Genomic DNA, 24,759 nt, shown 5'->3' with positions numbered 1-24,759 from the left:
AATTTTAGTCAGAAATAGACCCGAAGTACAAAATATGGGTACTATATCGGTAAAGAAACTGTAGTCTAAAAAGCATAGAAACCCCCTCAAGATGAAAACTTAATGACTTTAAATGGGCTTACATCTATCAGATACATGAAGATTAACTAACTACAGATTGGATGAACAAATATATCTCAATAAAAAAAATGTGCAAAAGGGGGATTCTTATCTGCCACCCTTAATACTATTAATGAAATATTTTTTGGGTGAAATCACAGAAATCTTGTCCCATGTTTAATCTTATAAAACTTATAACTCATTACAAATGCCAGCAATACATTATTGTGCATTTATGATTACATAAATCTGAGATTGGAAATGATAAATATGTCAAAGAGACAATAACCCAATCAAAGAGCAGATAGAAGCCAAAGGTCAACAATGGGTCTTCAATGCAGTTAGAAAATCTTGCACCCAGAGGCGGTCTTCAGCTGGCCCCTAAATTAAAATGTGTACTAGTTCAGTGAAAATGAATATCATAATAAATGTCTATTAAGATTTGAATATTTTTCTTAAATAAGACATTCAATGCCCCTTATTTCTTGATACTACATTGTATATATGTCTTCTCAAATAACAACCAACTGGTTAATCACAGTAAGGCATACAAAAATTACATGAATTACAATGTGAACAATTCTATATAATGATAAGGCTAATAGTCATATTTTCAAAGGATAAATAAATTTACTAAGCGACATTACATGAATAATGCTTACATTTATAAGCTTATAACCCTTTTTTATTCAGTTATGTATTAAGCCCGATTCATGGTTAAATTATGTAACATGATGATATACGTATAGTTGTAAATCTTTTTAATCTGTGGTTTGTTCATTTTGATTTCTAATTTTTTTTCTATTTCTTTTCTTTTAAACCTTAAATTTTTTGGTGATCTGAAATTTACATGAGATGACATTTTAACACAATTCAGATTTTCATTATTTGATTTAAAAAAGCTGCAACAAGTTTTTCATGATAAAGTTTAAATAGATAAGAAACTTGAAACAATACAAGTAAAACTGATATAAACTTATGATATATATCTAACAGCATCTCACAAAATAATAGTGATTCAAGGAATTCAGTAACAAAACTGAAGTAAAGTAAATCTACATTGAAAGACATGAAATTGTGCAGAATAAATGAGTTCTTCTTCCAGCAGATTCTTCTCAAGGCAACTGATACATCAGTGTTTCATCTGAAATCAGAAAAAAACAGTTATTTAATATTGCCTCTGAAATTCAATTTAAGCTAAAAACTTATTTATATATAGAACAGCATTTTTTTTTTTAAAGATTGATAAATTACAAGCAAAATGGAAAATATATACATCAATGCCTGAAGTCTTTCACAAAAGATTTGTCAATGTTAGTTTTAAAACAAGAATGTTTTTCATTTCTTTACTGTCATACTTGAACATTAGACATTTCCTGTTTGCTTTTTATTTTTACAAAGTATATTTAATTAAAATGCACTATAAATTTGTTAGAAACATTTAGAGAGAGAAGTGATTAAAAAAGAACAAACAATACACATTTTGATGAAGTTATGAAAGCATAAATCTAGAATCTGTAACAAATTACTGAAATAATACAGCAACCATTACTAAAGCTTGCAATGCAGACATTTGTATAAGCAATACCTGATGCCACACATATAACACACTTTCAATTGCCCATCATGCACAAGTTTAATGTGACAAGTTTAAATATTTGGACTGTTTTCTATTACATCAACAGCATAACAGGAACTATCACATTTAAAAGTTGGAATGCCAAAGAAGTATAAATATATAGTGTTTTATGTTCTAAAAATGAAGAATTTTCATTGCCTGTCACAAGGTTAGTAACTGGTTATTAGATGTTAGTAACTGAACAACTTCAAAAAGGTGCATAAGTTCTTAACATCAAATCTTTCTTTCTTATCCTTTCTATCAGGTTGAAAAAAAAACTAAATTGATTTGAGGAAAAAGCACACAACACAGCAAAGTAAATTAATGACACATGTATTAAAGTATTGAGAAGACAATAAGAAGATATTCCAGAGGAGGCAGAGGTGTATTTGTGGTGAGTATTTTGTGTGTGAAATACTGTGAGAGGCATACCTAGATCTGCCTTTAATCATACATCTGAAATAAACAGGTGTAACTATCAAAGCATATGTGGTATCATTAATATTTTTAACCATTTCCCTTTTGGGGTCATTTATGAATATATTTCAGACTGTGCAAGGGCTATATAGCCAGTCAAGGTCGTTTAAAACTTCCATTTGTGTGTCATGAACATATTTCCGAGGAGTGAAAGAGTATTGATTTTATATAAAAAATCTACATAAGATTTTTTAAGATTCTATTTTCATTATCCAAAACTGAGTAAATTCAGTTTTATATGTTTTTTATTTGGTTAGCTCATTTTGTTTTTTCTCATAATGAGGAGACTACTATCTATAAAACCTTTGAGATTTTGACCTATTACAATGATAGAAGGTCAGTCTGTAAGGCATCTATAATGACATAGATGTATATGTCAGACTATCTTAAGGAGTTTATAATGACATAATCAATCACTATTTAATATTTAATTAAATCACATTAATAACAAATAATTTGTTAGGAACAGTTCCATTGAACAAATATGTTACTGTGACAGATATCTATATATATATAGGTTAGTCTGTATCGTAGACTGATAATATGTTACTGTGACAGATATCTATATATATATAGGTTAGTCTGTATCGTAGACTGATAATATGTTACTGTGACAGATATCTATATATATATAGGTCAGTCTGTATCGTAGACTGATAATGTGTTTGTCAGATGTCAAGTTATTTATGGGGTAAAATTTCTACTTGTGCCTTTTTGCAAAACTGAAGTTAATATGCACTGACAAGGCCTGTGAAAAATGTAAAAAAAAAATGTTTTTTTTTGTTATTTTAATGAGAAAAATATGCAGTTAGAACCAATTTTTATTAACTTTGATGTTCAATTTTCCAGCTGAAGGTCATGGTACTCTACCAACAAAAACCGGACACCATGAAATAGAGAAGAGTGCTGAAGGTGGCAATAAAGACAATCAATCAATCAATCATAATGAACCAAATTGTACTGTATAAAAAGTTTTCTGGAGAAATGAACTGACATGAAACCCTAGTTGCTAAAGCAGTGATGTAGATCTTGTCCATTCGTTTTTTATGCGTTTTGTTATTTGATTTTGCCATGTGATTATGGACTTTCCGAATTTATTTTCCTCTAAGTTCAGTACTTTTGTGGTTTTACTTTTTTCAAATAGACCAAACTATTACAGTCATGGATTAAAAAATAAAATAAAGAGAAATGCACAGACACCAAAACTAATGATACAAAATCCTGCATTAACATATAAACTACATGTGTTAAAGCTATATAAAACAAATAGGTTATGGTCATGCAGCTACAGGAATTGGTTATCTCATAAAAGTACCTACATGTACCAATAAATTATGTCTACATGCAAAATAAAAGTACTAGAAGCCAATAAATAGGACACATTTCTGACATATCTACAGTGATATAATTGTATGTATGTATGTACCAACCCATATAAGTGTGTATTTATCCTGTAACCTGTAAACAAAATGTCATAATTATACACAATGTAATATTCTATTTGTATGTTTTTAGCATGACACATAACATTACTGCCTTCATTGGACACATTATTTTCTTGAGTAACATAACTTATCTGTATTTTTTTCTTGTTATTAAGTTTATTTGATGGCATTGATTATTAGGATACATATAACTCATATGAGCTTTGGTGAAATAAAGCATGCATTGTATTGAATGCAAGAGTCAGCATAGCTGTGTAGTACTATTGTAAGGAAAATTATTAATTTTAATATGGGGATTTTTTTCACAGAAATATAGCAAAGTTAAAATAGTTTATAGGAATGTATGGAATGCTTGCAGCAACTTGAGGAATATTCACTGGATAATAATAAGGGAAGTCCAACATTCAACATAACAAGGTCTAGATATTCTAGGCTATGGTTATTAAATGAGAAATATACTAACAAGATAGTTTGGTAAAGGTTTTGGTTATGTATCTATTGTCCCTGAAGAGTTAGAAGAGAAAACAGTACCGGTATGTTATCCGATTCAACAAAAGTTTTATAATAAAACTAATCACTGGAAACACATATATATAAAAGAGCCATCACATTATATCATTTGCATGAGTAACAAGCAGCCTCTGTTTGTAACAGAAAATATCTAATCAAAATTTATTTCTTTACCAAAATTATTTAACTCAAATGATGAATCTAAAAAACTACCCATTTTTCAACTACATTGAGAAAAATAAAAAAAAACAACATAAAAATTTGCAACTTTTCAAACAATTAACAACAAAACAAAATGCATATAGGAAAACACAGTAATTTCTAGGTTAAGTTATGAGAAACATGAAATGTCAAACAATCTATTTGTTTTCAGTCACAGTAAAAAATATACTGCATTTTTTTACAGGTCTTAAATTATCAACAGTCAAATAAAATGAAAATAAATACCATGTTGGAATCACAATGAGATGAAAAGTAATATTTATCAAGAACATATACAAAAAAGTTAAGATTTTTGCAGTATTACATGCATACCTTAGACACATTCTATGAAGGCATGTTATTGCAAGTTGTTTTACATAGCTCTTCATTGGGCTTTTTCAATAGAAAATGTCCTTACCAAAAAAATTTGAATAATTACAAAATTAGTTTGACTCAAAATAGTTTAAAGTAAATAGTAAATCTCTTAAACAATATTATAGAAAGCCATCATAGCCACTAAAATCAACTATAATATTTCATCTAGGTATATTATCATAAAGGAAATTAGGATAAAGTGATACTATGGCTAAATGACAGAAGTTTCTTTTCTATCATTATTATCATAAGGATCTAGCATTAGTTCTAACAAATCATGTTTGCTGTATTTTCTTTTTCTAGTTTTAAAAAGCAGCATGCAGTTTAGAAGTAGTATAACACTGACACATTCAATGACAGCATTAAGACATAGCATTACTAGCTTGACACATTCAATGACAGCATTAAGACATAGCATTCATAGCTTGACACATTCAATGACAGCATTTAAGACAGCATTCCTAGCTTGACACATTCAATGACAGCATTAAGACATAGCATTCCTAGCTTGACACATTCAATGACAGCACTAAGACATAGAAATACTAGCTAATTAAAATGCAGCACACAGTTCTAGAATATTATGATTATAGATTTACATGTGTAATGAATGTGTACCAACCCAATATTGGCATGTTTTTATCCCATGACCTGTAAACAAAATTCCATTTTATGATTATACTATATAAATAAAAATCCCCTTTCTATCATTCAGATCACTGTAAATACTTAAATTATTGTTAGCCATTTATTGGTGCAAATAATGGGATTTTGGTGAGTATCTCTATTATAAAAACACTCATTCTGATATCTGGTGCATATATCTATATGCAGATTTTTGTGAAATAGCATTAACTAATCTCAGTTTTGTCCTTTCTTCATAAAAGTGCAATAATAAATGCACACAAAAACTTCTGAATTAACAGTAACCGACTTATCATGATAGAAAAGTTGTCTGTTATGTGATAAAAATTTGTATGCAATAGATTTCATGTTATCCATTTTTTTTTAAATTTTATTCTTATTTTTTAATGTTATTCTTGTGATTTTATTATCAACTCAATGATTGAAAAACATACATATACAAATAAGTTTATTCAGGTTTTAATATTACAATTAGTAACTTGTTTTTTTTAATTTGGTTTTATAAATTAGTTAAAGATAAAAACAATGACTCTGTCCAGCCTGCTTACATTTAATCTTCAAACAAAAATGATACATTAATAAATAACCAGTATTTTACATGAACATGCACTTTATATACATGCAGTTAATCATAATCTGTTTTTCCAAACACTACCTAAGTTTTCTAAACATGCTTTTCTTATAAGTAATCATATATAAGTGTTTATCTGTATTTGAATGAAATAGTTAAGTTTAAATAAATCTGTAGAACCAATGACCAAATATATCCAGTTTGTATATAAAAAAATATTGTTGAACTTTGTTCTACCTAGATATCGGTTACTGCATTATCTGAAACATTGCCTGTTTCCTACACAAAACAAAGATAAAAAGTTATGAACTAACAATAACCAGCTACTGAGTCTTTTACATTACATTGCTTCATAGGTTTTTGAACTAACCTTTTCATAAAGTTTTCGCTTTGCTTAATTTTGATATCTAAGCATATTTTGAAAGAGTTATCGGATATGTCACTAACAGAATTCATGAGTTGATGTTTACAAAGTTTATTTGAACATATGGAAAGGGACAGGTAATTTGAACACAATTTTTGATATGTCTTTCAGTTTTCTTCCTTGTATGACACACTGTTTAGTAGTGTTGAATAATCCTGCTAAGTGCTAAGTTTCATCACCGAAATTCATGGGAATTTTAAAGTTAGTGAGCTGACAAAATTTGTGACAGACACACAAACATACAGACAAGCTCAGTATTATAGGTCTTTCATCTATATATCCTTATGATAACGATATCAAAAACTGGGTGTTTTTTTTAACTGTGTTAGACAAAGAGTGATTGATACTATGGTATACATTGATTGAATCATACCTTCTTGGCATCTTTCTGGTTCTTCTTCTTGTTATTTTCATAGAACATAAAATCCTATAAGTAAAAAAGTAAATTCATAAAATAGCATATTTTAAATGTGGTGAACAAACCAAGGTAAACAAGAATTTTTGTGGTCTGTAAGTCTTTAGGATCACATCAAAACTTTGAAATATCCTTCCTTAGTCTTCACTTGCACATTTGGTCGGTGAATGATAAAAGGGAAATAACTTGATAATGACATGAAAAAGATATCTGATTGCAAAAAAAACAGTATTTACAATTATGGCACATTTATTCTTGAAATAACTATTCTTATGCCTTCTTTAATATTTACTATTTCTGTGTTGCAGTATATTATCTTTGGATTTTTTTGTTCATCATTTTGTACATAAATCAGGCCCTGAGGTTTTTTTTAATGAATGGTTTTACATTTGTTATTTTGAGGCCTTTTAAATCTGTTTACGAGGGATAGGTTTTACTCATTGTTTTGAAGGCTCTGCTGTGACCTAGTGACCTATAGTTGTTAGTCTCTCTGTCATTTGGTCTACTATGGATATAAATTTCATTGTCAATCATACCACATCTTCTCACTCACATTTATAGACAGATCTGTCGATCCAACAATACAATGCCCTCTACTATTAAAGACAGGGCATAACAATACTAGACAAATTATAGCAACTGTCTTCCTCACAAGAGAATAACTGCAACAGTAGTATACCGATGTTCAAAACTCATAAACTTGATAGAAAAAAACCTGATCATGGTCATAAACCAAAACCAAGTGAAACGAATTAAGTATAAGAGAATGACGACACAACATTAAAATGAAACATACGAGAAACGAACTAAGCATTATACAAAATCCGATTAGAATAACGAATACGTACTAATAAGAATACTGCACCAATCATAACAGCTTTCATTTTAATATCCAGATCTACAGGGAAAGAGATTCCAAAGTTATCAGCATCTGTGAACAATTCTTTACCCAGTCCTGTCCATTGTTTAGTGACGCGGCCTACAAAGGTCGTTTCGTCTTCTGTATGTACCTGTGTAAATGTAATAAACAAAATGTCATAGAAGTTGTAGAAGAAAAACATACAGTGAGTTTTCTACTTTCTCACATTTGTTTGAAATATTTTGGTTACAAATATTGATTTGCTTTGCCATGGCAATTTCTAGGATATAACTGTCCTCTAAAAGGAAATACAAATTGAATTCAGGCTCTTTTTTCTGTCTTGAATGTCCTTATACATAATTTTACTAGCCTTAATGTCTTTTGTACAGCAATTTTTTTATCAGGATTTTAAATATGCTACTCAAAAAAATATCAATTAAAAGTCTAAATGTAACAACATGTAAAATTACTATTTATTTAATTACCAATCAACAATAATATTAGTGGGTGATCCAGAGCTTATTTTATAAAGTAGGGCAGCTGACTGACCTTAGGGGCTGCTCCAGTCATGCTTCAATGATTCCCTATATGATCAACCAAATTTTCCCCACAAAAACAGGGATGGGGAGCAGCCTCCCCATGCCCCCTTGGATCCACCTTTGAATATGTTTTATAAATGTGAACCTGATTAAACTAATCACATGAACCTTATCAGTCAAATTAAATATTACATCTCATATTAATATACTTTAACATACATCAAATTCAATATCCCCACACATCTCCCACTGACAACATGGTCCCTTGATTCTCAGTACAGTCTCTCCTTCAGCATTCTCAATCTTAAATCTGGGTTTACACATACTCCAAGCCTGGGAAACATATCCTACAACCTGGCCAGGTGGAGCTTCAACTGTCACTCGCTGTAAAATACAGAATATAAAGAATAGTGAAATATCTACAAGCCTCATCAAGTATTAAAAAGATATTCTAATATGACATTCCTTAGGCTTTGTAAACTTAGTCATGTTCTAATTCTAATAGAACATGGAGATCATGTGGGTGCCTTGACAATTTAAATTTGCAATATTAGTTGTATTTTGAACAACAACTGAGATCACAAAATTTATGTTTTGAAGTGTTGCTTGCTAGAAAGTTAAAATAAAATCCTTTGAAAAGTTCTGTTTATCTATTAAAAAGTGTTTTTTTTCTAAAATGTTTAGATACATCAATCAAAATGGTTGCATTAAGAAAACATCTAAAGGTCTGTTTCAAATTTTAAAAGTTCTAAATTTTCCTTTTAGAATAGACATGATTTTATCATGTGTGTTCTATGCTCATTTTAACATGGGCAGGCATTATATTAAGTAATCAACATTTTACACCTAAGTGATGCTCTGTAAAATGGAAATGACAAATACAATACCTACTGTATGTTACCAATAATAGACCATGGTATCAAAGAATTAAAGATATAATACAAAGTTTTTTTTCTACGATGCTAAGATTATTTGTATATCCTACCTGTAAACAACATGGACACCAACAAGAACTACATCTGAGGCCTCGAGATAAATGTATAACTTCTGTATTTCTATTGTCTAAGATCTTAATATCAAAAGGTCTAGTGGATCCACAACAGTTTCTTGTACAACAACAGGTGTCTGAAACATTACAAAACTCTGAAGAACTATTTAAAGATTTGAAAGTTATTGGCAGGTATTATGTACACTGTGTGGAAGAGAACAAATTTATCTAACGCAAACTCATAATGAGCAGCTCTGGTTTAATTTTTCCATAAGTATTATATAATCTTTTTTTATTGGAATTAGTTTTCAAATTAAACCAGATACTCCGCAGGGCGCAGCTTTATACGACCGCAGAGGTTGAACCCTGAACAGTTGGGGCAAGTATTGACACAACATTCAAGCTGAATCCAGCTCTAAATTTGGATTGTGATTAAATAGTTGACACAGCATAGGTTTCTGACACAGAATGGATGTGTTCTAATGAACTTAAAATTTTTGTTTTCTATTTGAGCAATTCACTATGCTGTTGAACATTAATCCTCTCAAAAAAATGTTTGAAGAAATTTTCTTTATATTTATGAAATTTCAAATGAGAAAAATTGACTCACCCATCCCCACCCACCCAATTTTTTTTCACATCCCCCTTTCCCTTATTCCAAAACTGATCTCAAATCAAATTACTAAATGGAGTTTGCAACAATAACTACTCATTTAAATACATCATAAAATATTAAGATGTAAAAAAAAAGAGCTTGGTATCACTGAATGGTAAAGATTGTTTTAATTTATCAGTTGGTAGTAAAAAGTGAATATACATTGTATATTGTATATAACAAAGATTTTTAAGTTGCTTCTGGACAAAGAAAGATAACTCCAATTAAACAAATTCTTGCATATTGTGCAATTAGATATTTCTTGCTTACTATTCTGGACAAAGAAAGATAACTCTAATTAAAAAAAAAAATTTGCTATTGCACAATATTGTGTAATTAGATATTTCTTGCTATTGCGCAATACTGTGCAATTGAAAAGACTTGCTATTGCACAATACTGTGCAATTGAAGATTTCTTGATATTGCACAATACTGTGCAATTGAAAATTTCTTGCTATTGCATAATACTTAATATAATAATTTAAGATCCAGATTGAAAACTGGGCCCATAATCAAAAATTTAAGAACATGTTTGGATTCAGCATATCAAAGAACCCCAAGAATTCAATTTTTGTTAAAATCAAACTCAGTTTAATTTTGGACCCTTTGGACTTTAATGTAGACCAATTTGAAAACAGGACCAAAAATTAAGAATCTACATACACAGTTAGATTTGGCATATCAAAGAACCCAATTTATTCATTTTTTTATGAAATAAACAAAGTTTGATTTTGGACCCCGATTTGGACCAACTTGAAAACTGGGCCAATAATCAAAAATCTAAGTACATAAGAAGGGTATAAAGTCCAAGAATCTTCCCAATCTACTGTCTGACTCATACTGATTTCACACGTAATTTGAATTCGATTCGCATTAACTAATTCGAATTAGTTTAATTCACATTTGAAACATTTTACATTCTAACATCAATTCTGATTCGAATTGCAATGCGAATCAAATTCGCTTTACTATCCAAACGTTAAATTTTAATTTGTATTAACAAAAACGTATTTTTATTGGGAATTGACTTATTCAAATTAGTTAATTCGAATCAATTCAAATCAAAAAAGAAGAGTGTGTGAATGGGATAAACGAATTTGATTTGCATTCAAATCGAATTAAATGTCCGTGTGAACGAGACATCAGATACAAATTATTTTTAAAGAATTGAGGAGGTTAATTTCAGGTTTGTATAATTCAATATTTGATGACATGCTACATTCTATCGTACCTTCTACAGCTTGGTATACCCTCTGTCCCAGAGAATTCACAATTTCATATCTGTTGTTTGTTTCAAATCCAGTTATGGCTAAAAAAAATAAACAGAATTAATTTTTGATGATGCAATTTACAAAATGTTCTAGTGTTATAAAATCAAAACCATTTAACTTTCAATAATACATTTATAACTGTCTTAATTGAGAACATTTCATTTGCAGAAGTTGAAACTCAAAATTTGCATGAAATAAGGTTAATATTTATATTATGACATCACAGTTTCTTTGTTTTGTCTTTCAGTAGAATATTCAGTACTCTAATTATTCATTTCTTAATTAATCTCTAATTGAATGATTAGTATAAGATAAACTGTGTGTGTATTGATTCAGCAGATATTTATAACTGAATTAGATCACTGAAGAAGCTGCTTAGTAGGACAGTCTTTTTATCCATTTTTGTTTTGTTTTGAAAATTGGATTCCAGGAGCCTTCTCTTATGCATGTTATGTGTACAAATGTGTTTGAATAAAGATATCTCTCTGAATTTCATATCTCAAAAGATCATACTTCTGGGAGAGAAAAATCTTTAAAGGTTAATTTTACCTTCCAAAACCTCCACTTTTTGTTTGACAAGAAGCTGATCAACAGACGCTAGATATTCTAATCCTTTAGGACATGAAAATTCACCTTGTGGAACCGTCGCCCAACTTTGTCCTGACGTACCTATAAATATATATATACATACCCTCTATTGCCTCAACTTTCTGTTTAACTAACAACTGATCTACGCTGGCCAAATATTCCAGTCCCTTTGGACATCCTGGAGGGGCTTGTCCTGCCGCGGCCCATTGTCCAGGTGCAGCTGTAAAGGTACAACATCAAGTTACAACATCAAAAGTCAAAACAAAACATGAAAGAGAATGAAATAAAGAAAGTAAGAAAAGAATATCTAAAGACATCACACATAAATAGCAAGTAAAACCAACACATCAAGTGAACAGGAAAAAAAGATTTCAATCACTTTTCCAAAACTAACTTCTGTTAAAGGTTTTTATACTCTTTTTCTCTGTTTTTCTTCTATTATAATGCATGTCTCATTGAAATGGATATCTAGTTGACATCTCAGCAAATATGGTGTATCTTCTGATTGTATCATGTCTTTTATGGTTTTATTTTTTTGTGGGTGCTATCTTTTTTTTTTAATGTATCTCCCAATTCCATTTGTTCATAAAAAGTTTATATATCTTTAATTACGGTCATCAACCTTTTTAGAATTACCCAACATAATGGTTTTTTAATTTATATTCACTTACAAAACATTTTATAGGTGTACTGTACAACTAATAGTTTTTTTCAATTCCTTCAAGCAAGTTATAAAACCTTGTATTATATTTATTTCGTCTGCACAAATATTGGCAGTGGAACTTGTAAAAAAAAATGCCAGCTTTCTTCACAAATCAGTGTTTGGAGGAAAAGAAAAGCCTGTTTTCATCACAAATCAGTGTTTGGAGGATAAGAAATGCCTGTTTTCATCACAAATCACAGTGTTTGGAGAAAAAGAAAAGCCTGTTTTCTTCACAAATCAGTGTTTGGAGGAAAAGAAAAGCCTGTTTTCTTCACAAATCAGTGTTTGGAGGGAAAAAAAAGCCTGTTTTCATCACAAATCACAGTGTTTGGAGGAAAAGAAAAGCCTGTTTTCATCACAAATCACAGTGTTTGGAGGAAAAGAAAAGCCTGTTTTCATCACAAATCACAGTGTTTGGAGGAAAAGAAAAGCCTGTTTTCATCACAAATCACAGTGTTTGGAGGATAAGAAATGCCTGTATTCATCACAAATCACAGTGTTCGGAGGAAAATAAATGCCTGTTTTCATCACAAATCACAGAGTTTGGAGGAAAATAAATGCTTGTTTTCATCACAGATCTCAGTGTTTGGAGGAAAATAAATGCTTGTTTTCATCACAGATCTCAGTGTTTGGAGGAAAAATAATGCGTGTTTTCATCACAAATCAAGGAGGAAACTTAACAAATGTAATGAAAAATGATGATGTCCCCAGTAAAAGAAAGAGAAGCATACAAGAGTATTTTAAAAAGAACTGAAAAATCAGAGTTATATTGCTACTTCAAAAAGGAATGCCTTGATACTATACATGCACATGGGAAGATCAACATGCTTTTTTACCTTAGAAAATAACCAAAAAACCAATATTGATTTTGAACAAAACAAATTGAAATTCAAATCATGTCTTAATTTTTTTTTCATTGTAAACATTTAATGTAATATACTTCTTGTTTGAAATCTTATTCACAACACCAAAAGAAAAAGGAGGAATAATTTCACAATAAAAGCATGTGGCTTACAGTTAGAACATTGTTAGTAAGTCAATCAGACAAAAAACTAACTACAGTGCAATGATTTACAACATAACATGAAAAATCTATAATGCAAACCTAAACCTAGAGTTTAAATGTATATATATTGTTTGGAAAGTCATCATTGTATTCAGGTTTTATGTTTTGGACATTGTAAATTGTCTTGTGTAAGCAATAAAAAAACATAATTTCTCCACAATTACTCATACAATAAACTGTATTTACATAGTAAACATGTCTAAATACATGTATTTTATAATTTTTAACTAAGCATTTAAATCTGTTTAAAATGTGATATTAATCAAAATACCAATTTCCAAAGAAGTGATAATCTAGAAATTAAACTGTATAGATATAAAACGGTCTCCATCTGATATTCCTACCAAGTTTTGTATGATGTTGGCCATTTAGATTTAATTAGAAAAATAGGTGACACATATATACTTTCAAACTCTTGACTATAAATCATGCTCATTACAAATAGGCAGAACAAGTCCTTCCAAGATCCACAGACACATTTTTCTTTTTCTTATTGACATACAATGCAATTATTATTTGCTATACAAGATTCTAATTATTGCTCCTGATTTTTTGTATTAGCCAAAATGTTTCTGTTTCTTCCATTATTAAGTGGCACCAGAGACATACATTAAATACAATTGTAATAAAATATGCGTCTCTGGTGGCACATCATAATTTTACAAAATATATGTCTCGGGTGGCACATCATTATTTTATAAAATATATGAAGACAAAGTTCATTATTACTTTAAATCAGCTTTTAATTATACTATAATTACTTAATATAAAACCAAAGCAACAGAGTTAGATGTAAAATGAATGAACAACAATTAGAATCTTGTAGTAAATCAGCATGCACAAGACCATTGTATGCCTCTACATAGCATCATGCTAGCATTCCATTAGTCGAAGCTTCAAATTTAAACACAAGCAAATTTAAGGCAGCATTAAAATTGTACAAAATATCTTAAAATATAATAGTATGCATACTTGTGTTTCTTCAATTATCATGTTTATATGTAAGCTTGCTCAGTATTAGTTCATTCGTAATTGTTTCAACTAAGTTTTAGAATATTCATTTTGGCATTGTAACTGTGATAAGTAACTTGCTACATGCATTTCTGTACTTTCTCGTACAACTGTAGATGCAAATCTTTTTGGCTATTTTGTTGTGCTCAACAGCTATTAGACAAGTTTAGACTTAAACCATGTGTCTTCTCACTTCTACTGCACAATATAAACATATATTTTACCCAGTGAAATTGATAACAAAAAATTCAGAGAATTAGTAAGTTTTGTGACGTTTCTATTTTTTAAATTCGAATTATTTTGTAGATGTAACTGCAAGATACATATAGATTCTTACATTGGTACCAGTTGATTATCGGATTTATCCAATCGAGATAGTTAAATTATCAATTTTAAAGCCCGAGCCGCCTCGGCGAGGACTTTAAAATTTATAATTTAACTCTCAAGATTGGATAAATCCGATAATTCAGGAGTAACTATGTAAGAATCTGTTTCTCTAATGATTAAACAATACATTTTCTTTTTTTGTTAACCGAAAATCCCCTTCGAGTGCCTTTCACATTGCACGAAGTTGTCAATTTCATTAACACCTGTTAGCATATTTTGATTCATCCAGTTAGCTAAAAAGGTCATGACCTCTAAAATCATCCAATGATGATCTGAGATCACCGGCAACCACACGTTGATTAATCTTTTTTATACAATGGGTTAGGAAAGCGATAAATTTCCATAGAATTAGAGAAATGTATTTACCACAATGGTTCAGATGATCATATATAGTTTAAACTCTCACACAGAAGATTCCTGTATACAGACATAAGTAACAGAAACAACCACTAATAGCATTAGCAATAAGCTGTTACAATATGAAAACATGAGAGTTAAAATGTTTTAGTTAATATACAGTAAAACTTCAATAGTCAAACAATGGAGAAATTAATAAATGGGGAATGTGTCCCCCGCTTGCATTTCATATAAAGTTATAAAGGGACATAACTGAAGAACAGTAAAAGTGACCCTATATAAATTTGTACTTGATCTGAGTTTTGTAGTTATAAGTATTGTGTATAGGTTTCATAAAATGTGGTTGATGCAAAATTAATTTAGAGAACTGAAACACAAATGTCAGCAACTTTTTTTCATTTCTGAAGGGGCATAACTTTAGAACAGATAAAGCGAAGCCCGAAAAAAATCATTCATGATCTGCATTTTGTTGTAGTAAGCACTGTGTATAAGTTTCATAGCATTTGGTTAAGGTAAACTGAAGTTAGAGATTGGATACCAACTTTTGGATGTACCAATGTACAGACAGACGTACATTTATGTTCATACGTACAGACGGACACGGGTAAAACTTTATTTTCATATTCTCAAATGAGACTTCAACTATTTCCATGTGTCAAAGAATTCAAATGACAAATAAATTTTGACAACTGAAGTTTCCCATGTATACATTGATATGTAGATGTACAATGAGTTTACCCGTTACAAGATAAATATTAGCTGCACACTATTGCAGATCTCACCTGCCATCATTTGTAAATTTATCTGCTGCATATCTTTAAACAGCAACTTAGTTATTGGTTTATTTCATTGTAATAACTATTGGATTAAGTTTGGAATTCATGTAGTTTTTATCTTTGTGAATAGAAATAAACATCAGGAGCCTGTAATTCAGTGGTTGTTGTTTGTTTGTGTGTTACATGTTTGTTTTTCAATCATTTTTTTATATATAAGTAAGGCCGTTAGTTTTCTCGTTTGAATTGTTTAACATTGTTTTATCAGGGCCTTTTATAGCTGACTATGCAGTATGGGCTTTGCTCACTGTTGAAGGCCATATGGTGACCTATAGTTGTTAATGTCTGTGTCATTTTGGTCTCTTGTGGACAGTTGTCTCATTGGCAATCATACCACATCTTCTTTTTTATATTAACAAGTTATTTGAATGTTTGACTTTTTTTTCTTATGTGAGTGTTGATTGAAAAATAAACATCAGAAATAGGTTTTTTTCTATAGACTGAAAATAGGTAGTTCAAGATTGCTCTAACTTCCAATCTTTTTATTTTTCCCTTGGAACAATTGATTTAATACAATATTCAGATAGAATCTTCTAAACCAAAGTCGTCAGCCATTTATAATGGTTTCTATAATGGACTGCCCTTTGATGTACAACACTCCAAGTAAGACCAACAAGAGTGCCTCACCTTCTTTACTAATCATTGATATTATGTTAATAGACCTAAATATAAAGCTTTATTACAACTGTCACATAAACTCAACATTAACCAAGAAAACGAAACATTGATCAATGAAACATGAAAATGAGGTCAAGGTCAGATTAACCATGCCAGACAGACATGTACAGCTAACAATTCTTCAATACAACAATTATAGTTAATTTATTGCTTATAAATAAAGAAAAACAGACCAAAACACAAACACTTAACACTTAGCAATGGACTGTGAAAATGAGGTCAAGGTCAAATAAAACCTGCATAACAGACATATAGATCATAAAATATTTCAAAACACCAAATATAGTTGACCTAATGCATAAAGTATTAGAAAAATAGACCAAAACTCAAAAACTTAACTTTGACCACTGAACCATGAAAATGAGGTCAAAGTTAGATGACACCTGCCAGTTGGACATGTAGACCTTACAGTCCTTCCATACACCTGAATATACTAGACCTATTGCTTATAGTATCTGAGATATGGACTTGACCACCAAAACTTAACCTTCTTCACTGATCCATGAAATGAGGTTGAGGTCAGGTGAAAACTGTCTGACGGGCATGAGGACCTTGCAGGTACGCACATACCAAAAATAGTTATCCAATTACTTGTAATAAGAGAGAATTTAACATTACAAAAATCTTTACTTTTTTTCAAGTAGTCACTGAACCATGAAAATGAGGTCAAGGACATTGGACATGTGACTGACGGAAAGTTCGTAACATAAGGCATCTATATACAAAGTATGAAGCATGCAGGTCTTCTACCTTCTAAAATATAAAGCTTTTAAAAAGTTAGCTAACGCCTTCACTGTAGCTGCTGCCACCGGATCACTATCCCTATGGAGAGCTTTCTGCAACAAAAGTTGCAGGCTTGACAAAAGATGGTCTTCAGACATTATTTAACATGAATGTTTGAGACGAATTAAGATGTTATATAAAGTTTCCTACCTGCTCCTGGTTGTGCCACAACAGGGGCGGGGCCTGGTGGTACTGCACCAGCTGCCATTTCTGCCTTTGGATAGGACATTCTTCACTTTATTATTTATATCCAAAAATACTGAAAAATAAAATATATGTATACATAAATTGCATGTTTTATATTTCTTTTCTTATACATTGTAGTAGAATAATTCCTGACAAAAATAAACACTGATTTATGTCATTTATACCAACATTAACAACAGACATTAATTTTTTTTTTTAAATTATGATTGTATGCGTAAATAATTTGGAGAATGTGTCAATGAGATCCAACAGCAATTTTAAATTAAATATGACATTTTTTTTATAATTGATAATAAAATATAGCTGATTGAGGAAAACTGTATTTTCAACGCTATTTCAACTCAAATTTGTGATTTTAAATGGTTTACTGTAACTCTACATGTACATTTTTTCTACATGTACATGTATACCTGAGAAATCAACAAAAATTGCTACTCCAAGAATAATAATGAATTCACAGCATATCCTCCATGTACATGTAGGACTATTTCAGGGAATTAAGAAATGTTTTTTTAAACAATTGTTTAAAAAATATTTTTAAACAATTGTTTAAAAAAAAACTTTATAAAGTGATTTCCCCACTGTAAACACGATTAAAAGCCTTCATTTGTTCTATTGTTACGAACAAGTGTCTGGAAATTTTATCAGTAACTTTCAATCTTAATTTAATATGAACTAAAGGAGAGTATATCATTTTATTCAATAGTTTTAACCTTCCTTTTTTTGCTTTACTTAAGAATTATTTAAAATGATGAAGATTCTTATATTTACAGCCATCCTTAAAGCATATCTGCCATACATTATGTTTCCTAGAAATAAACATCTTATCATGTTGCACTAAAGTGCTAAAAATTATCTAAGAAAATTTGATGCTCATGTGTCTTGTGAAATTCAAGACTTCAAACAACTGTACAGAAAACTAACTTTTGAGCAAATCTAGGAGTGACTACCTACTTCTTTAAAATGAGTGGGAGGAAAAAGTCACTGTAACAGGTAGTAAGGTTGTTAATGTGTGATGGTAAGGGTGAGAAAGTAGGATGAGAAAGGGGCATTGTTATACTGTGATTCCTTTCATTTTGTTGGGTACAAATTTTCATGGATATTGATTCAAAGGTATAGAAAAAAGTCTGCAATATATATGTAACAAGCCTATGGGAAATTTGTTATTTGTTGAACATTTAAATTTGTGGTTCACCTGTACCCACATAATGCACAAACATTGGTATCCCATGAATAATAATGAATTCATAATATATATGATAATCATAAAAAAAACTGAAACTAGTCAGATGTCAGTACTTTTACTAAGTACTGCACATAGATGTACATGTATGTTTAAAACCAGTTATTAATATGATTAATGCATCAGATATTTGTCAAATTTATTCATCTATAAAATAACATAATCATCATTCATGATTACATTGGATTATAGCTAAAAGTATATTTCTAACATAAAAATAATTTTAAATAGTTCTGATTTTTATAAATCCAAAATATATTAAAAGGGAAAGGTTTCAGATGTTTTAGCTACACATACACATTCTTACCATAATAGCAAAAAGTTGGATTAAAGAAGTTTAAATGTCAAGTTCAACCCAAATAATTACAATGTATACCCCAACAACCCTTTGCCTTTGATAATAACCAGATGAGAAATATAAACTTAATATAAGGATTGCTTTTTGACCTTATTATTTGTGTTGCTTCAAAAGAGTTTTGTTGACAGTCTCATTTGCATCATATGATTATATCAGACTTTTATAATTTGTCAGTGTTCCTACATAACCTAGAGAGTTCTTTTCTAGTACTCCAAATAAACTTAACAATTGTTTATTTTTACAATTTTACAGGTTTCTATTCTGTAATACATTGTATGATGTTCATTTACCAATATGTTTCCCCATTTCAGTTAAACTTCCTTCAATTCAGTTATAAATACAGTTTTAGCTCAAATAATCAATATGGGAGAACTTCTGTGCAGTGTGTTTACACACTTTGAACAGTAGTTGGGATTATTAAATAGGTCCTACGTAATACCTTCCCCATAAGACTATGTTAATACTTTATAAATACATTGTAATGTTACATCATTTCTTTATATATATATAATATTTAAATATTTGGAACACCCTTTTAGGCTTTTGTGGTTTATTAGGGACAATTTTTCTCACAAGGAAAGGAAATACATAAGTGGGTTGAAATATCTCTGATTAAAAGAAGATGCACCAACAAGACAATGCTTTGCATCTTCAAAGACAAATTTGCATTGAGCAAGGGACACAACCTACCTAATTAAACAATAATGATTATCTAAAGGACACAATGAACTGAACAACCCATGTTTTCTTTTAAATAAATGAGGTAAAAGTAAATGCATTTTAAACTCACAAAATGCACTTATCGTTATGCTAGTTCACCATTAACAAAGCTGTTTTAAACATGTTAAAGGTACAACATCCATTACCTGTTCTACAAGTATTTCCTAGATATCTTACTACGTATCATTTCAAAATGTAGCTTATATATGTTGTAATAACTTATTTACATCACAAGTTAACATGTCTATTAATTTAATAAAGATATAAATACATTATGGTCATTTAGGTTCTACAAATGTTACAAATGTGACATTATTTTATCAATTATCCTCTAATCTGAAACCAAATTATCCTCTTACCTGGATGGCTGATATTAACCCAGAGATATTCAGTTATTGACCTGGGAGCTAATTATAGATTATCTGCCGGTTTTTTAATATACAATTGAAAACTCTTTATTTACTATTGTGCCTAGATACTGGAACAACATACTTTACCTCATGTATTTAACACTCACGCCTGATTTAAATGGACACTTTAATTCCCGACATTTTTATTTTTACTAAATTAAACTAATATTACATTGAACAAGTACAATTAAAATCATAGGTGAAACTTTAAATAGTCGGATTTAACTCATAGGAAGTAAATTTATCAAATTACTTATTGCAAATTATCAATACATATATATACTATACATGTATGTACACTGTACATTGTATATATATATTAAATAAATATCATAATTTACAGCTCTAACATTGTACATCTTGGGCTGTTTAATATTTAGACTGATTATATATAATATATATATACATTTTGTTGAAATTATAAATATCTTATAATTTTTTACGAGAATATCATTTTTAGTAACCAAGGGTTGTTTTTATTTAACCCTTTCAAGGCGAACAATGCGTTGAGGCATCCCCGTAGCCAGGCCGAACAATGTGTTGAGGCATCCCCGTAGCCAGGCCGAACAATGCTTTCAGGCATAGACAATCACGTGATAATCATATTTTTTTGTCTTTTAACTCATTTCCCCCCGTAAAGCTATGTTTAACCTATACATATATAGGTTTTCAGGAAGCTTGTATATCACAGTTAAAGAATACCAATTCTGACTGAATTTGATACCTTATATATACTTCAATACAATGAAAGATCGGTAGCGTCAACAAACAAAATAAGCCACCGCCATTTTGTACAAAAAGATGGATGCGAACATGTGACTTTTTTCGTCGAGAAAAGGTTATTTGGAAGGAAAGTTAAATTTAATTTCATGAATATTTTGATTAACATTATGATACAAATTACAAAAACGATTTTAACATCTACCATTTTTGTCAACAACTAAAAAATAAAAATTTATAAACATCTGTAAAAAAATATTGAATTTTTTTTTTTAATTGTGTTTTCAAAGCGGCTTTACAAACGTTATATAAATAATAGTTCAAGAAAAATGCAAAAATGTTTTTCTTAAATAAGTGTTTTCTTATTCAAAGAATTAATCTCAAAAACTGAATTGTGACTTTTTGTTGTTATTTTTCTGTCCTACATTCTAACAACCTTTTCTTATAAACACAATAACAGGCAAAGTTGGCCTAGGTTAGGATCCACCATTAATTATATAGCTCTTTGTTTCAGTTTTAATACATTCTTTGCTTTTAAATATTTGTCTTTGAGTGTGCCTCATGAATATGTAAATCCAGAAAAGTGCTTCAGATGCATGAAATATATAACCAGTCCTGTTCGGCTGTTGTTTTCATTATTTCTTTACTATTATTTCAGATTGTAACAGGAACAGTAGTGTGCTCCTTATTCAAATTGGAGTTCCTTCTTTACAAAGCTTCATTTCATACATTTGCTGTATGTTTAATTTAACATTTATGATAATGCTGGTTTAATGGCTTTGATCAGGTTCGGGAAAAAACTTGCAAATGAAGGGTAACCCCTCAAAATAATGATTGTTCCTTTTATTAGGGTGACATTTTAAGTGAAAAAAATATATGTATTTTGTAAAAAGACATTTTAGTATAAAAGGGCACACATTTCTATTACTTGCAGAAACTTATCCCAAAGATCTATACATATATAACTATCTGGTATTAAATGTTTATGAAGTTTGTATTAAAAATAAGTGGACCCCTCTTTTAGAAAAGTTGTTCCAAATATGAAGTTACATGACCAAGTGATGGAATGACAATGACACAGACGGACTTACATGTAGAAAGCCATGCTACCACACAAAAATGTATCTTGTTGTAAATCCCATGAACTAAATAATATGGCATACTTAAGTATACTTACAAGTCTATTCACAAATGTACATGTTTAATATAAAAAAGAAGATGTGGTATGATTGCCAATGAGACAACTATCCACAAAAGAACAAATTACTGTCACATTGTGTATGGATGTGCCTGTCCCAAGTCAGGAGCCTATTATTCAGTGGTTGTTATTGTTTATGTGTTAAATTTTGTTAATTTTTTGTACAAAAAAAATAAGGTTGTTAGTTTTCTTGTTTGAATGGTTTTACATTGTCATTTCAGGGCCTGTAATAGCTATGCCGTATGGGCTTTGCTCATTGTTGAAGGCCGTATGGTGACCTACAGTTGTTAATTTCTCTGTCATTTTGGTCTTTTGTGGAGAGTTGCCTCATTGGCAATCATACCACATCTTCATTTTTTAGTTACATATGTATTACTTTAGACATATTGACAAATTAAGCTACAAGCTGCAATTCTTCCAGAATATAAACTGATTCAAGACTTCAAGGAAAATCACATTCTTACAGTTTCACAGTTGATACACAATCTGCCAGTAATCTTGGCCAACTGACCTTATCTGATTTTAATGTCGAATTATTTTCCCTCTAGACAAAACAAACAGGCATTGCCATTTTTATTAACTATCTATGTCCCCATTTAAATGCATTGATCGTCACGAAAAAGCGGTTAAAACCACCTCTGGATCCACCACTAACCGCAAATCCTAAGATGACATAGTTACTACATTGTAAATCTTTATTAATGACAGTTCAACTAAAAAGCAGATGATAATTTCATAAAACAAGCTATTTGTCAAATTAGCCTTGCACAATTAATTTCCTGTATCCAAAAATAGACAGTTATAATATATGAACATGATGAAGCCAGATCAACCAGTTGTCAATATGATTTTTTCCCTTTCAATAGACCACTTTCGAGTTCATCCGTCACCAGCAAAAACTCGTCAATTATGCACGCCTTTATGACGTCATTTACCAGATAGAGGGGCTCGCCTGTATCCCTGCACTATTTACGTTCATCAAGCGTCTAAGTGATTGTTTTTGTGCAGGATAAACTAGAAATAATGGTTGCTCTGTAGGTACTTACTGACAATTCCCTAATGACAGCAGTGTTGATTGTCTATTTTCAGAATTCAATTTGCCGAATAATTCGTACAATATAGAATTATAATTTTCCAACCACTCGCTCAACATTGTAAGGAAGTGACGACGCCCCTAAACGCACAGATGAAGGTGATAAAGGCGCGTATAATTGACGAGTTTTTTCCGGTGACGGATGAACTCGAAAGTGGTCTATTGAATTTAAAAAATCTAAGTTTTTCTTTTTCTTTTTTACAAGTCATTTTGGCTGCTTTTCTGAAGGACAGTCCCTGATCTAAGGGATATCCCTCATTTGAGGGGTTGTTCAAACATGTTAATTTTTCATAATTAAATTATTTTGCTATTTTTGGGGGTATTTACTATCTAATTTTTGGGGTGTAGTCTCTGAATTTTATTTTTTGGCATTTCCTCCACCTACCGGGCTTACGTATTTAATTTGTTATAGATTATTTTCTGTAATTAGTTGTTAATTACTGCGTGGTAATTGCATACAACATTATATTCGACAAAAACTTACTAAAATGTCAATTCCAAATGAAACTTGTTTACAAACAAATTTTGGGCGTGGTTTGAGGGTGCACCGTATTCCTGTGAATTATCTCCCCTTGTAGTCGGTGTTTATGCAAAATTATTCGTGAAATTCAAACCGGATATTTATTTATTTATTAAGCTGGTTTTATACTTCAATCTTCAATACATTTATACTGACTACTGCAATATTATTTCAAATAAAAAAAAAATCTAATTTTTTTTTTAATTTTTTTTTATTTATTATTTTTAAATTTAATTTTTTTTTAAATTTTTTTTTTTAGTGCCATTGGCTATGTATACGAAAGCTTTGTTAAATTTTAAAATAAAAAAAGAGATAATATTTTTTTTTATTTCATTAAACCATAATTTCAAATACGCTCCAAAAATATAATGAAAACTAATAAAAAAAAGTTTGAAAAAAATATGTATGCCGAAAAGAAAATAACTCACGTTAAAATACTTGCGTCAGTAGCGTAGAAAAATCAATTTATGCCTCGTTCAAACGGACATTTAATTCAAATTGAATTCAAATCAAATGCGAAATTCAATTCGCAAATCGCGTTCACACACCCTTCTTTTTTAATTTGAATTTATTCGAATTGGCTAATTCCCATTAGAAATACGCTTTTGTGAATACAAATTAAAAGTTAGGACAGTACAGCTAATTTGACGGGCATAGTAATTCGAATTAGAATTGACGTTTAATATGAAGTAAAACGTTTCGAATACGAATTAAACTAATTCGAATTATGTGTGAACTCAGCATGAGATTTACAACATAACAAGTTTTAGTGGGGTTGACAATCGAGAAATC

At 30.2% G+C, this 24,759-nt stretch overlaps 1 protein-coding gene across 9 annotated transcripts; it reads right to left on the bottom strand.

Annotated features, from left to right (window-relative positions):
• Nucleotides 1–100: 100 nt before the first annotated feature.
• On the bottom strand, nucleotides 101–24,019 carry LOC134712870 (phospholipid scramblase 1-like). Of its 9 annotated transcripts, XR_010106330.1 has the most exons (12): nucleotides 20,386–20,474; nucleotides 17,649–17,757; nucleotides 11,784–11,900; nucleotides 11,053–11,130; nucleotides 9,164–9,303; nucleotides 8,398–8,562; nucleotides 7,629–7,790; nucleotides 6,739–6,792; nucleotides 5,348–5,376; nucleotides 3,625–3,652; nucleotides 2,150–2,173; nucleotides 101–1,243 (listed from the first exon to the last, which is right to left on the bottom strand). XR_010106330.1 is itself a non-coding variant. In XM_063574847.1 (11 exons), the coding sequence occupies exons 2-9, from the start codon at nucleotides 17,725–17,727 to the stop codon at nucleotides 5,365–5,367; spliced, it is 807 nt and encodes a 268-aa protein (XP_063430917.1). In that variant the 5' UTR covers nucleotides 17,728–17,757; nucleotides 20,386–20,474; the 3' UTR covers nucleotides 101–1,243; nucleotides 2,150–2,173; nucleotides 5,348–5,364. The 9 variants fall into 9 exon arrangements, 8 of the variants coding, with proteins under 8 accessions (XP_063430917.1, XP_063430918.1, XP_063430915.1 ...); XM_063574847.1 differs by lacking the exon at nucleotides 3,625–3,652; XM_063574848.1 differs by lacking the exon at nucleotides 5,348–5,376.
• Nucleotides 24,020–24,759: the final 740 nt, after the last annotated feature.

Source organism: Mytilus trossulus, chromosome 3 (assembly GCF_036588685.1).
Source record: "Mytilus trossulus isolate FHL-02 chromosome 3, PNRI_Mtr1.1.1.hap1, whole genome shotgun sequence".
In the NCBI taxonomy this organism is placed as follows: Eukaryota; Metazoa; Mollusca; class Bivalvia; order Mytilida; family Mytilidae; genus Mytilus; species Mytilus trossulus.
The sequence above is the reverse complement of the archived record's forward strand: the minus strand, read 5'-3'. Positions and strand labels throughout refer to the sequence as shown.

Bases quoted from the DNA above. Each gene is read 5' to 3' on its own strand.
- LOC134712870 (XM_063574844.1), bottom strand. From the start codon at position 17,727: ATGTCCTATCCAAAGGCAGAAATGGCAGCTGGTGCAGTACCACCAGGC. The intron at 11,131-11,783 runs GTATGTATATAT...TATTTTTTTTAG, and splicing joins GAAAGTTGAGGCAATAGAGG to CCATAACTGGATTTGAAACA. The intron at 8,563-9,163 runs GTAGGATATACA...TGTATTTTACAG, and splicing joins GGTGTCCATGTTGTTTACAG to CGAGTGACAGTTGAAGCTCC.